Source organism: Tupaia chinensis, unplaced genomic scaffold, assembly GCF_000334495.1.
Source record: "Tupaia chinensis unplaced genomic scaffold, TupChi_1.0 Scaffold000515_1, whole genome shotgun sequence".
NCBI classification, from domain to species: Eukaryota; Metazoa; Chordata; class Mammalia; order Scandentia; family Tupaiidae; genus Tupaia; species Tupaia belangeri.
The window spans coordinates 7,188,708-7,204,573 of NW_006160028.1; the positions used below are offsets into that span (position 1 = coordinate 7,188,708).

At 42.7% G+C, this 15,866-nt stretch overlaps 1 protein-coding gene across 3 annotated transcripts in view; it reads right to left on the reverse strand.

Annotated features, from left to right (window-relative positions):
* Positions 1-15,844, reverse strand: part of SENP5 (SUMO specific peptidase 5) — a gene marked incomplete at its 5' end in the record, with an annotated part of 44,660 nt that extends 28,816 nt beyond the window's left edge. For 2 of the 3 annotated variants that reach the window (XM_006156768.3, XM_027775031.1), the window contains 3 exon segments: positions 3,158-4,698; positions 9,260-9,296; positions 15,788-15,844. In XM_006156768.3, coding sequence (XP_006156830.1) covers positions 3,158-4,667 — 1,510 coding nt within the window. 3 annotated transcript variants of the gene reach the window in all.
* Positions 15,845-15,866: the final 22 nt, after the last annotated feature.

Sequence of the window (15,866 nt, forward strand, 5' to 3'; positions counted from 1 at the left end):
GCGACATAGCCATTACGCTAACTGCTGGTTCCCTACCTTTTTTTTTTAGGAGAGGTTTTTGCTATTGGGTGACTTGCCAAAAAGACAGAGACAGAAAGCGAGAAATCACCCTCCAGGAGGGATGGCCACGTTGTAATCTCTTCTCCTCCATTCTCCTCTCAGGATCTTGGACATACACACACACGCGTGTGGACGCACACGTGCCTGGCATGAGTTTAAGCTGCTGGGTCCGGGACTCGAACCGTAGTCGACTACATGGGAGTCCAATGACATAGCCATTACACTAACTGCTGGTCCCTGGTTTTGTTTTTGTTTTTGTTTTTTTAAGATTTTTTAAAAATTCATTTATTTAATTTGACCAAAGAGACAAAGAGAAAGAGGAAAAATGAGAAAACATGCCATTAGGTCCAGTTCTCAAACCAGTCAACCATGTGGGAGTGTCCAGGGCCTTAACCACCATGCCACCTGCTGGTCCCTGGTTTGGGTTTTTTTGTTTTCACATACTAGAAGATACATGTGCTCACCCAGAGACAGAGTGAAAGAGAAGGAAAGTGAGAAAGCATTGCTCATGGGGCCTGGGCACACTCCAATCCCTTCTTCATCCCTTACTCCTTTCAGGATTTTGGGCAAGTATGCCCACACACACACAGTTTTTTTCAAGTCACTGGATCTAGGATTCAAACCATGGAGCTGGTTATGTGGGATCCAACTGCCATAACCCCAGGCCAGGAGTAGCAGGTATCTTCAGTTTTCTTACTACAACAATACAATTAACATCCCTATACAATCGCATTTGTACTCTTTTACATACAGAATAAATTCCAAGAAAGAGAATGGACCAAAGACTGACAATGTCTTATTGCTTTCCAAAAAAGTTTATATTGATTTACTTCATAGGGTATATTTTGACAAAACATGGATTTTTAAAGCATAACATAAAAACTAGAAGCCATGGGACCAGCAGTTAGCATAATGGCTATGTTGCTGAACTCCCATGAAGCCGACTGCGGTTCAAGTCCCGGACCCAGTGGCTTAAACTCATTCCGGGTGCGTGTGCGTGTGTGCCCAAGATCCCTAGCGAAGAATGGAGGAGAAGGGATTGCGGTGTGGCCATTCTCCCTGGAGGATGATTTCTCACTTTCTGTCTCTCTTTCTCTGTCATTCTGGAGAGTGCACGTGCCCTATAGCAAAAACCTCTCTCTCAAAAAAAAAAAAAAAAAAAAATAAGAACCCATAGAGTAAAAAAGATAAATTTAGAAGCCATAGAGTAAAAGAGATAAATTTATAATGTAAGAACTGAAAATTTCGGGGCCAGCAGGTGGTGTGGTGGTTGAAGATGCAGAATTCCCACACAGCCAACCATGGCTCAAGTCTCAGACTTGGTGGCTTGCTTTCTCACCTTCCCTTTCTTGCTCTCTCTGATAAAATTAAAAATAATAAGGGAACCAGCAGTTAGCTTAATGGCTATGTTGCTGGACTCCCACGTAGTCGACCACGGTTCGCGTCCCGGACCCAGAGGCTGAAAACTCACGCAAGGCGTGCGTGCCCAAGATCCCAGGAGGAGAATGGAGGAGAAGGGATTGCAGTGTGACCATCCCCCCTGGGGGTGATTTCTCGCTTTCTGTCTCTATGTCTCTGTCTGGCGACCACACGCGCCCTATAGTGAAAACCTCTCAAAATAAATAAATAAATAAATAAATAAATAAATAATAATAATAACAAATGGAATTAAATAAATAATTCTTAAAAAAACAAAAAAGAGGAACTGAAGATTTATGGGACCGATCAGGTAGTGTCATGGTTAAGGCTGAATCCCACATGGCCGATTACCTGGTTCAAGTTCCAGATCCAGTAGCTGGAAAAACATGTCAAGCATGTGTATGTGCAAGCCCGAAAATCCCAAGAGGAGAATGGAAAAGGGATTGCAACATGGTCATCCCCCCTGGGATATGCTTTCTCATTTTTCTCTTTCTCTCTCACTGTTACTCAGCTGAACCTGGGAGTAGAATTCCAATGTGAAGACTCTGGAGGGGTACCTACCACCCGTGGCCACAATTTTAAAAAAATAATCGCTTAATAAAACATGTAAATTAAAACAAAATTCTCATGTAATCTTTAAGACTGGCAAAGCTTCGAAAGTGTAAACTGGCTCTATTTTTGGAGAGTAATTGAACAATTCTTAAAATTTAAGTGTGGGGACCAGCAGGTGGCATAGTGATTAAGGTGCTAGAATTCCCACATGAATGACCACGGTTTAAGTCCTGGACATGGTGGCTTGCTTTCACATTCTCCCTCTCACTCTGTCTTTCTCTAACAAAACTCATGTAAAAAAGAAGTAATAATAAATAAATTATTTTAAAAAGTTAAGTGTGAATATACTTTCACCAGCAATTCTAATACTGGGAATTTAACTTACAGACATAATTATGTAAGTGAAAAGAAATCATATTGGGACCAGCAGATGGCATAATGGTTACATTGCTGGACTTTCACGTAGTGGACCATAGTTAAAGTCCCAGACCTGGCAACTTAAAAATCACGCTAGGCACATGCCCAAGATCCCAAGAGGGGAATGGAGAGGAAGGGATTGTAGAGTGGCTATGGCGCTGGGCAGGGTATGTGGGGGGTTGATTTCTCACTTTGTCTCTGTCTCTGTCTCTCCACTGAGCACATGTAATCTATAGCAAAAATCTCACCATTAAAAAAAGAAAGAAAGAAAAGAGGGGCCGGCAGGTGGCATTGTGGTTAGGAGCACTAGATTCTCACATGGCCAACCACAGTTCGAGTCTCGGACTTGGAGGCTTGCTTTCTCACTTTCTCTCTCTCACTTTCTCTCTCTCTCTCTTGCTTACTAAATGCCTATCTGGTCAAACTGAAATAAATGAATAAATAAAGCTAAATAAAATATTCTTTAAAAAAAAAAAGAAAAAGAAATGATATCATTACACCATTTATAGAAGAAACCACTGATATCAATGCAAGGATTAATTAAATATGTATAGAACATCTACATTATGCAGCAACATAAAAGACTTTAAGAAGAAAACCTAACTGCTTAAAGGGAAATCCGTGGGTGGGAGGAAAAAATAGAATTTCTAAAAAGGATAACAGCTAGTACAGGCTGGAGGCTGAGGGAGAAAAAAGGAAGAGTGCATACCAGAAAGACAGATTGACAGCTGTTCGTCATCCACTGGAGAGGCGTTCTGACTGTTCTTCCCACCTCCCACTTGATTTTCTAGTTTGAGTCCACTGCATACCAGGGGAGCCTCCAAAGGACTTTTACAGTACGGATGGTCCAGCAACTTAGAACTAAGAATGTTCTGCTTGTGAGATCCATCTTCCTCCATCTGGTATGAGTTCTCATTCTGAACAGTCTCTTCAGACACCGGCCCATCTACACTAGTCACAGATTTATCTGCTCCAGACACTGACAGTTTTCCTCTGTCATCACTGACAGTACCTGTCTTATTTTCCGGACCCAGAGTCATAATTTCTCTTTCAGTTTCCGAGATGAACATGTTACTCGAACGAAGCTCTGATAAGGGGATGTCATGAGTCAGCTCTGTACGTTCCCATTTAGGAGAGGAACAGGATGACTGGTCCCAGGTGTATGTGGCACTGCCATTTGGTTGGTCAGGAAATGCTTCATCTAAACTAAGCTTCTTGTCCAAGAAAGGACTTCCTTTAGGGTGGCCATCAGGCATAGGAGAGTTCTTTCCCTTTACCACAGCATTGCTGTCCATATCTGGGAAATATGGCTGATGCCAACAAGAAGGGTCTTTAGGTTCTGGGGAAGGGAATGGGCTGCAACTGCCACCCTCACTGTTCTCTCTAAGGGTCTCCTGATGGTCCCCAGTGACCTTTTGTACCCAGCTTCGCTGGGCTTTTCTTAACTTGCAAACTTTGCTTTTTGTTCTGAAGTGCTGGGATCTGAGAATCCTGTACCGAAATCTAATCATGGATAATTTCTCATACATCATAAGAGGAGACACTTTTATTCGTCTCTGTTGGTTAAGCTGAAACCTTTTTGGAATCAGGGGTCCCCCATTTTGGTGGTGCTTCAGCCCCTGGTAGCAGCTATAACAAAAGCGCTTTCTCTTATGGTTGCTCAAGGTGACCACAACAGTACCACTCTCACCTGGGCTCTGGCTCTCTCCATTGAACTTCATGGGAAAGTCAGAAGTCTGCAGCTCTGTCCTGGGTCTGTGACCATTGGCCTGACCTAAAACATTACGTGCTGGTAAGTCAGCAACTGCCTGTGACAGACTTTTCTCTCCACAGTATTCATGGTCAGAGTTATCTGCTGATGACAGCAACTTCTCTGCTTGGAGTTTCAGGAGAGTCCTTGAGGAAATGAAATGTTTAGTGTCTTTTCTGTTTACTTTGGAGGACAAAGTACTAACATTCCGAGTAGCCACGCTGGACTTGGTCTTAGCACAGAGTGGTTCATCCTGGATCCACGTCTTCTGGACTTGAAGAGCCTTGTTTGTACAAGGAAAATGCCTCAACTGTTTATTGCAAATAACTGGCCTTCCCAACTTAGCTTTCAGAATGCACAAGTGTTGGGGAAAATAGAACTTCTTAAAGCTTCCAAACCCAGTATTCCATTTCTCAGAAAAGGCTAAGTGGATTCCTTTCTTCCATAGAATTTTCCTCTGTTTTTTCATTTTTCTGATGCATAATGAGATCTGAAAGCAGCTGTAAAGAAGAAAATAAAAATTACATTTCGACCTAAACACTGGATCATGAAGACATAATCAATTAAGATAGAAAATTAAAAGGAAAAAAAAGAACACATAAACTTTATACTATCATACATAATAAATTCCTACCTGATTAAGGCTTTCATCACAATGAAAACTGGAGAGGAGGAAAGATATCAGTATTCTAACAAGACCTGAGTTGCTATATACCTGCCTCTGATAGAAATAAGTCTCAAGAATTATTTTCCAGGATGCAGTCTGTTTCTGATGAAGTATACAAGGCAATGGGTCAAAACAGAACATCTATAAGAAAAGAACTAAGTGTTGGCCCTAATTCTCATTAGCCAAGGGATTTTAAGGGAATCTCCCAGATTCTGTGTTCTCAGCTGTAAAATGAAGGATAGAGAAAAGAGACCTCTTAAAACTGATTCCATATTCATTTTTTAATTTCCCAAAAATAATTTGTCTCATACAAGATATTATTTTTTAACGATACATGCCAGAAAAGAGAAACACCTTCAACAGGATCTTGCCGCATCCCTTTCCCCAGCCCTCAAAGTATGAGAGCTTGGGCATCCAGACACATGCCCAGCATGTTTTCAGGCAACTCTGGCATCCCAGCCCAGTTGGCTATGTGGCTTCAAATACCACAGTCCAATATGCCATAGACTATGCCACCTGATTGAACCCTCATACAACAAACTTTTAGAATAAGAACTCTTGCTCTGTATAGCCATCCCAAAGCAGATAATTCAGTAAATACTTGTGATACCAGTATATAAAGAGGGAGACCAGGCTTATCTTTTATCAAAGACTCTTTGAGGGACTCTGAGGGTACAGGACTATCAGGTATTGTCAACCAGTTGTGGCTCTTGCTCTCAAGTGAATACGAGGAAAAAGAACAAACACAAGTATACACACACAAACTTGTTTCCCCTTGGGATTTAACAAGTGTTTATACAAGAGGGTCTTCATAAGTTCATAGGAAAAGCTTATTTCGTTTGTAGACTAACCGTTAAGGTGCTAGATCCCATATGGCCAATTGCAGTTCAAAAAACTGCCCCAGAAGCTTGAAAAAACAAACTAGGTACATGTATATGCGTGTCCGAAATCCCAACAGGATGGAGAAACAGAGAAGGGATTGCAGCATGACGACACCCCACTGGGCAAAGGGTGCTTTCTCTGCTGCCCCTCCTCGGGGCCTCTCTAGTGAGCAAACACACCTTCTGACAATTGAAGGGAAGAAAAAGAAACTCCATGGATTTCAAAATTTTTTGCACTGAAATACTTCTATTTTGATTTTTCCACAATTTCTGAAGTCTCTACATATTACTAAAGGCTCTTCAGCCTAGTAAGAAAGGCAATGGCCACTATAGGTAGAGGGGAAGAAACACTAGACTAGGAATCAGAAATAAATATTCTAATTACAGCCTGCTAATACCTTACCAAAAAAAAAACTCTATTATCTTTCTGTGCATCGGTTTATCTGAAAAGAAAAACAAAGGGCAGAACATGTTTACTTCAGTTCCCTTTCCAAATCCCATTAAGATGGCATAAATTAGATTTTTACTGGATGGTCAAAAAAGTCATGACATATTTTTTATGCAAAAATGCATCATGGTTTTTCTGAAAACCCAATACAAAGGCAAAAGCCTTCAAGGACACAGACAAAGAGGAGACAAGAGTGACAAAATCTTTTAAAGAAGCAGATGAATGAAGAGTAACAGACTTACTATGCCAAAAAAGCTGAAATCTAAGCCACCAAGAAGCAAGCTAAAGGACCTAAGAAAGCCTCAGAATTGGAGTCAATGAATACCCGTGAAGGTCAGGAGTATGGACAGAGCTGAAATGCAAGGACTGACAGTCTGAATAAGGAGCAGTTAGAGCCGCAGACCCCCTTCTCCCACCCTGGCAGTTAACAGTTTCACTTTCTGGGAAGGATGAATCAGGCTAGTTGGTTGGACACATCATATGCAACTAAGGGCGGGGGTACATACACTAGGATGATAAATGAGTTAACACAGTGAATTCCCTCCCTGACCCCTTCCCCAGTCAGCTAGCTTCCAGACAGCTGGCAGTCAGATACATACTCCCGAGGGGCAGACCAGTCTGGGGGATGAGATAGGCCAATCATTCAAAGAAAAAAGACCAACTCATAATCTTATCTGGGAAAGCCTCAACAAAACAGGTCTGAATAATTACTCTATGGTATGCCTTAAAGTGTAAGAAGCAATGAGACCCCTAGATCCCTCCATTCAACCTAGACAGTAACCACTCCTCCCCCACTCAAGACTGAGACTATATCCTTCAGAAAGGGTAAAAAGGGGGAACCAGCAGATGGCGTAATTTTACGTCACTGAACTACCACGTGGTCGACTCTAGTCCGAGTCCTAGACTGGGCGACATAAACTCACATGGGGACGTACCCAAGATCCCAAGAGGAGAATGGAGAAGGAATTGAGGCATGGCCATCTTCTGTGGAGGGTGATTTCTCACTTTCTGTCTCTCTGTCTCTGTCTCTCTGGTGAGCACACATGCCCTATGGCAAAAACCTGTCTAAAAAAAAAGGAAGGTCTACATATTGAATATGAGACTCCTAATACTCTTTCCTACCCATCTCCCAGAACCCTGGCAGTCTATCTAATCCAGAACACTGGAAAGTTCTTCTGTGAACAATATAAGTAGTCCGTAAGAAAATCCATAAAAGATGGGACCAGCAGTTGGCATAATGGCTATGTCACTGGACTCCCGCGTAGTCAACTGCAGTTCAAGTCCTGGATCTGGTGGCTTCAACTCATGCTGGGCGCGTGTGCATATGGGCCCAGGATCCCAAGAGGAGAATGGAGGAGAAGGGATTGCGGCGTGGCCATCTCCTCTGGGGGGTGACTTCTCGCTTTCTGTCTGTCTCTGTCTTTCTGGCAAGCGCACACACCCTGTAACAAAAACCCTCTCAAAAAAGAAATAATAATAATAGCAAAAGTGAAAAATTCAATAGAAACCTTAAAAGTTTAAAAAATAAAAAATTAACAAAATCCAAAGACAACTGATAGACCAGAAGAAAATATTTATGATATATGTCAGCTATAGGGCTAATATCCCTGATATATATATAGAACTCTTGGGACCAGCAGATGATGTAATGGTTAAGTCGCTGGACTCCCACGTCATAAACTACAGTTAAGAGTCCTGGACCTGAGGGGACCAGCAGTTAGCATAATGGCTATGTTGCTGGACTCCCACGTAGTCAACCGCAGTTCGCGTCCCGGACCCAGTGGCTTAAAACTCACGCCGGGCGCGTGTGCGTGCATGCCTAAGATCCCAAGAGAAGAATGGAGGAGAAGGGATTGCGGCATGGCCATCCCCCCTGGGGGGTGATTTCTCACTTTCTGTCTCCCTGTCTCTGTCTGTCTGGTGAGCGCACGTGCCCTATAGCAAAAACCTCTCAAAAAAAAAAAACTAAAAAAAAAAAGCGTCCCGGACCTGGTAACTTGAAATTCACACCAGGCATGTGTGCATGCATGCCCAAAATCCCAAGAGAAGAATGGAGAAGAGACTGTGGGGTGGCCATCCCCCTGGGGAGTGACTTCTTGCTTTCTGCCTGTCTCTGTAACAAGTGCATGTGCCCTATAGTAAAAATCTCTCTCTCAACAACAACAAAAAATACTCTCAAGCTGAAGGATAAAGGACAAAAAGTCTGATGGAAAAAATGGTAAGAAGACATTAGGCGAACCAGCAAGTGGCATAGTGGTTAAGGTGTTGGATTCCTACATGGCCATGGTTCAAATCCTGTACCTGGTGGCTGGCTTTCTCACTTTCCCTCTTTCTCTCTCTCTGTGGTCAAATTAAATAATAATAATAATAATAAATTAAATTAAAAACTATTTTTAAAAAAGAATTATTTCATTTCATTTGATATTATTACTTATTTTTTTAATTTGACTAGAGAGGGACAAAGAGAGAGAGAGGAAGGATGTGAGAAAGCAAGCCACCAGGTCCAGGTCTTGAACTGCGTTCAACCACGTGAGAGTCCAGCATCTTAACCACACCACCTGCCAGCCCCCCAAAAAATTTCTTTAAAAAAAAAAAAGACATTAGGAGACAATTTATGGCGCTTTTCTGGGGGGGCGGGAGGGGGAGAGGTGTTTGCTATAGGGCACATGCACTCACCAGCAAGAGAGAGAGACAGAAAGCGAGAAATCACCCCCCAGGGGGATGGCCACTCCACAATCCTTTCTCCTCCATTCTCCTCTCAAGATCTTGGGCATGCATGCACTCGGGCCCAGTGTGAGTTTAAGTCACCAGGTCCAGGACTCAAACCGTGGTCAATTACATGGGAGTCTGGCAGCATGGACATTATGCCAACTGCTGGTCCCGACGACTTATGGCTCTTAATAAGATATTTACCTTCATTCATAAGAAAATTGGCAAAAATTATGAATACAGTCTGTTCGTGGGAGAAGAGGCAGTTTCAAACTTTGCTGGTGGGAATACAAACTGATACAATTCTTTTGTGTGAGAATTTGGTAATTATCTAATAACGCTACAAAAGTATTTACCTTTTAATCCAACAACTCCATTTTAAGGAAGATACACCTGAAATAATAATGAATACAAAGTTACTTATTGCGACACTGTTCATAACAGCAAAATATTGGGAATAATCTAAATGTTTATACAGAGGATAATAAAGCATGGTTTATTTACACAATGAATGAAGCAATAAAAGAATGATGACCTCTATGAACTAAGATGGAGTGATTTCCAAAATATATCATTAAGTCAAAAGCAAAGATACTGGGAACCAGCAGTTAGCGTAATGGCTATGTCGCGGGACTCCCACGTAGTCGACCGCGGTTCGTGTCCCGGACCCGGTGGCTTAAAACTCACGCCGGGCACGTGTGCGTGCGTGCCCAAGATCCCGAGAGGAGAACGGAGAAGGGATTGCGGCGTGACCATCCCCCCTGGGGGGGTGATTTCTCGCTTTCTGTCTCTATGTCTCTCTCTCTGTCTGTCTGGCGAGCGCACGCGCCCTACAGTGAAAATCTCTCAAAAACAAAAAAAAAAGTTAAAAAAAAAAAAAAAAGCAAAGATACTGAAAACAAGTACCAGTATCATGCCTTTCAATGGTAGGGGGGAATGAAGTGAAAAGAATGGAGGAATTAGAAAAGGAGAGGGTCAGTCAGTGGTGTGGTGGTTAAGGCAGCTGGATCAACTGCAGTTTGTCTCAGACCAGGTAGTTTGAAAAACACACCCTATGCATGTACACACACGCCCAAAATTCTGAGAGGAAAATGGAAGGGAATGGACTGTAGCATGGCCATCCCCCCTCACTTTCTATATTTTTCTCTGTCCCTCCCTGATGAGCAAAATGAGAAGAAAGAATAGAAGAAATGCAAATGGGAGTAGCTCTGTAAAGCCCTGACTTTTTAGAACTATGGAAACGTTCACATACTTTAAAAATATATACTTAAGGGGCCAGCAGGTGCCGTGATGGTTGAGGGCACTGGACTCCCACATGGCCAACTGTGGTTTGAGTCCTGGTCTTGGCTTTCTCGCTTTCCCTTTCTCTCTCTCTCCCTCTGTCCCTCTCTGGTCGAATTAAAATAAATAAACAAATAAAACTAAATAAAATAATTTTTAAAAAAAGATTCAGTCAAGCTAATCAGCATATCTATCACCTCACCAACTTATTTTTCTGTGGTGAGAACATTAGGAAATCTATTCTTTCGACAATTATTTTTGTTAATTTCCAGGAGGAACACGAGTTCCCAGTGTGACAGAGAGAGAGAAAAAAAAATAGAGAAAGCACTCCCTCCATGGGTTGTGGTCATATCACACAATCCCTCCTCCATTACTCCATCCTGTTGTAAACACACATATGCATAAGGATCATTTTTTTCTTAAAGCCGTTGAGACTGAGAATTCAAACCACAGCTGGCTGTGTGGGATCTAGCCCCTTTAACCACTAGACTACATGGCCAGACCATGAACAGTCTTTAAATATACATTATTATTAACTGTGGTCACCATGCAGTACAATAAATAGGTCACTAAAACGTATTTCTTCAGTCTAACTAAAACTTTGTACCCATTGATCAATGTCTTGAGAATAAAAAAAAATTTATAAATTTTCATAGGGCAATGTGTGCTTACCAGAAAAAGGGCAAGAAAGCAACCCCAAGTAGGGTGTAGACATGCAACAGTCATTTTTCTATAATTCCTTCTTCCCATCAAGATTTTAGGCACACATGCACATGAGCCCAGTGTGTTTTATTTTTCTTTCTTTTTTGTTTCATTTTATTATTTATTTTTAATTTGCCAGAGGGTGCATCCACTCACTGGAGAAAGAATGGGAGAGGGAGAGAGTACTCACATATTCTCCCTGATCAAGGAATGATCAATCCATGATCATTTCTCCCTCCTTTTGAGATTTTGGGCATGCAGACACACAAGCCCACCATGAGTCTCAAGCCACCAGGTCCAGGAAGTGAACCATACAGTTGGCTATGTGGGATCTAGACACCTTAACCTCCCTCCAGACCATGGCTGGTCCCAATTTCCAGCGTGTTTTTCAACCCACTGGAGCGAAGATGCAAACCACAGTCAGCCTTGTGAAATCTGGCTCCCTTAACTGCTGAGCTGGTGGGCCAACTCAAGAACAAAAATGTTTATAACTTTTATTAAGGATATAATTTACACATGGTAAAATGCACAGATTTTAAAGGCTTTTGAAGGTTTCTTTTTTTTGAGGTTTTTGCTATAGGGTGTGTGCGCTCACCAGAAAGAGAGAGAGAGAGAAACAGAAAGTGAGAAATCACCCCCCAGGGGGTGAGGGCCACACCACAATCCCTTCTCTTCCATTCTTCTCTCACTTGGGTACACATGTACATGTGCCCGGCTTGAGTTTAAGCCACTGGGTCCAGGACTAGATCCGTGGTTGACTACATGGGAGTCAGCAACGTAGCTATTAGGCCATCTGCTGGTTCTCTTTAAAGGTTTCTCTGTTTGTTTTTGTTTTTAGAGGTTTTTGCTATAGGGTGCATGCGCTTGCCAGACAGACAGAGAGACAGAGAGATAGAAAGAGAGAAATCACCCCCCAGGGGGGATGGCCACGCCACAATCCCTTCTCCTCCAGTCTCCTCTTGGGATCTTGGGCACGCACGCACACGCACCCGGCGTGAGTTTTAAGCCACTGGGTCCAGGACTAGATCCGTGGTTGACTATATGGGAGTCCAGCGACATCGCCATTATGCTAACTGCTGGTCCCAAGGTTTCTCTTTTTAAGACTATGTACACAATGGGGAAAAAAAAGAACAGAAAAAAACATTTTAGAAGCTACAATACAGAACCAGCCCTGTTAAAAGTGGTTAAAGGAAGTGGTTAACCTGGTGGTTAAAAGTGGTGAAGGAAGCTAGGTTCCACATGGCTAACCACAGTTCAATCCTGGGCTTGGTGGCTTGAGAAACATGCCAGCTATGTGCCCCAAATCCTGCCGGGATAGAAAAATGGAAGAAAAAGGACTGTGGCATGATCAGGCCCTAAAGTTCTCTGTCTCTCTGGTGAGCATGTGCAATCAATCTTTTTTTTTTTAAAGATTTACTTAATTTTATTATTTTGGGGGGGTTCCTGTTCTCTCTCTCTATCTCTCTCTCTCTCTCTCGCTCTCTCTCTGGCAAGTAAGCGTGGCCTCTGACATTTTTTTTTTAAACATGAAATTCTGCCTAAATAAATTGATGACACAGTACAATTTATCCAAGAAAAGAAAAAGGAACTAAAAATTCTAGGACGTGCTTAAAGCAAATGCTGAGAAGCTCTAGCTAAATCAGATGTTTATACAAGTAGAAAGGCATAGAGCCCCATGCTTTCTTTCTTTTTTTTTTTTTTTTTAAGAGAGATTTCTGCTATAGGGCACATGCACTCACCAGAGAGAGAGAAAGCGAGAACTCACCCCTGGGGGGGATGGTCATGCCACAATCCCTTCTCTCCCATTCTCCTCTTGGGATTTTGGGCATGCATGCACACGTGCACAGTGTAGTTTTAAGCAGCCAGGTCCAGGACTCAAATTGCAGTCCCCTATGTGAGATTCCAGCAACGTAACCATTATATCTGATGGTCCCTAGTGCCCCATTCTTAAACTGAGCTCCATAAACTGGCTAATAACACAAAGTAAGTGACCATGCATACTAGGATAGAGAAGGATGGGAAAAAAGCCTCTACAGAGAATTCTGGGTTTATAATAAGCAGGACAAAACCAAAATGGTCTTAAATTAGAATTTCTCCATGGTTTTTGAAGGTTCAGCATAAATGCCTAGCAAAAAAACTAATTTATAAAATGATGTAATCTTTATATAATCCTGCCAACAAACAAATCTAAGCAACATTTACTAAGAAATTTTAATATAACATTGTACTACTCTCATCAAAAAAAAGCATTCAGTAACCAACTGCTTAAGAAACTATAAAAACAGAACCACACGGAAATACTGACTTAAAATACTTGTTTTCCTTCTGGGCTCTAGGTACTATAAAATCCAAAATAATACCATTGATTCAGTAAGGTTACTAGTTAAAGAAAGGAAGAGAAAGACAGAAAAAATAAAATAAAATGACAGTAAACTTGTCAGGCATGACATGACATGTTCATTCTCTGAGCCTATAAACTATGATGCCTGAACTACATCTACGTTTTCAAACCAGGAATATCACCTGAGAAGTTATTTTTTCTAAAGAATTGTCTATTTAATTTTTATTTCTTCATTTATTTATTTTAATTTGACCAGAGAGAGACACATGGAGAGGGAAAGTGAGAAAGCAAGCCACCAGATTTGGGATTCAAACTGTGATCAGCCATGTGGGAGCATCTAGCATCTTAACCACCGCGCCACTTGCTGGTCCAAGAGGATTTTTTAAAAAACACAAATACCTGGGGCCAGTAGGTGGCGTGGTGGTTAAGGGCACTGGACATGGTAAACTGTGGTTCAAGTCCTGGACCTGGTGGCTTGCTTTCTCACTTTCTCTCTTTCTCTCTCTCCCTCTTGCTCTGTCCCTCTCTGGTCAAATTAAAATAAATAAATAGAGTTAAATAAAACAATTATTAATTTTTTTAAAAAAGAGTAACTCCTTAATATTAAAAAAAAAAAAAAAAAACCCTAGAGGTCCTTCTTCAAACAACTGTGGTTTTGTTTTATTGATAATTCCTCAATTGATTTGAATCCTCAGCCAGGTTTCACAACTACTGGGTAAGATGACCTTGAAGGTCCCTTCTGTACCTATGACTTAAAAGTCAAATGGACAATCCTGGGTCAAAAGAACTGAAGACTGGGGCTGGCAAGTGGCCTGGTAGTTAAAGGTGCTGGACTCCCAGATGGCTGACCATGGTTCAAGTTCCAGACCTGGCAGTTTGCTTTCTCACTTTCTCTCTGTGTGTTTCACTCTGTTCAAATTTAAAATAACAATAATGGGGCCAGCAGGTGGTGTGGTGGTTTAGGGCATTGGAGTCCCACATGGCTGACCACCATTCGAGTCCTGGACTGGCAGGCTGCTTTCTCTTTCTCTCTCTCTGTCCCTCCCTGGTCAAATGAAAAAATAAATAAAGTTTAAATAAAATAATTATTTAAAAAATGATAAAAAAAATTCTTAAAAATAAGTGAATAACTGAAGACTGTACTTAGCTACTAGCTCTATGTCGCACAGCAGCCATCACAATACCCCACTGAGGAAAGGAAAGCTTCTTTAACTGGCCTGACCAAGCAAGTGAGAACAGGTACTACTCGCTCGCTTACTCTCTGCGTCTCCCTTCCCTCCTCCTCAAATACACCCTTAACTTGGGGTCCACTAAAGAACAGAGCAGTGAACATTCTCTCTTCAATCTAGAGAAAGGCATCACCTCAAGTTAACTTGGAATTGTTTTACTCAGTCACTCAAAGGATTCATTTATACTCTGTGTATTTTCAATGAACACGAAATGTTTCAGAGGCAGAGTGAGAAGGCCTCTGAAGTGTGTGCAGAGGACTCCTTCTGAAGTGAGTCAAGCTGAAAATGAAGCCTTTCTTAGCTTTCCACCTAGAAAGAGCCCACTGGGCAAAAGCTATCTTGAATACAGAACAAACTGATGTAAGTCCTCTCACATAGATACCAACAATGTTTTATCAGTAAGCAGGAAACCTGTGGGTGAGAAGGATAGTGTGCTTTCTGGTGCTGCTCATCCAAAGCAGTCAGGTTCTGACCACACCAGATCCTGGCATCTCTTCTGGCACCCTTCTCCATACAGAGCTTATTCTGGACTAAGGGCCAAAAACCGTAATTAGTAACCTACTATTAAGTGTCCTGGATATTCTTAACCTAAGTTTAACCAGATTCCCAAGACATTTATTCATCTCATTTACCTCTCCCAACTGATTCATATAGGTATGAGAGTCCCACTTTACATGTGGAGAAAAAGACTAAAGAGTCTAGCATGAAGTTAAAACATACCGAACAACAGGCTATGATCCGAAACTCTGACATCCTCTCTGCATCCTTCCTTTCCCAACAGAGTAGCCATATGATACAATGGAATGGGGGTTGATACTGCCTAGCACAGATAGCGACAAAACAAACCCAAAAACCGGCTTCCCATCACCCTAATGCTCAACCGTGTCATATCCTTTCACTAGAAGCATGGGGAAAAGAGCCAAGGCAGGAAGAAGCCAGAACTATCTGAACAAATAAAAACCCTTGACTTCCAGGACCGCAGAAGCTAGAGGCCCCTATCAGCAGCTCTCCCTCTAGAAGCTGTGCCCGGCTTCGGGAGGAGCGGCCGGGGGCGCTAGCTTTCGCAGCGACAGCGTCGCCCAGCCTGGGCTGGAGAGAAAGCCAGGAAGGCAGCGGTCCCTGGGGACCAGCTCCCTCCCCGCCCCCAGAAATGCACGGGTGCCCGGAGAGAGACTGCTGCCTCGGGCTCGGGCGTGGGGGAGGGCAGTGCTGGAGGCCTCCGGGCAGGAGCGCTGAGCTGGCGCGCACCGGCGCGAGAACGGCCAACCAGCCCCGTCAAGCGAACGGTCAGTCCGCCAGGGAGCCGAGTGGATGCCCGCGCTCCGGCTTACCAACGTCCCTCGCTCCCGGCACCAGTCCGGCCGCCGGCCCAGACGCTGCGGCAGCCCCGACCCCGGCCCCGCCCTCGCC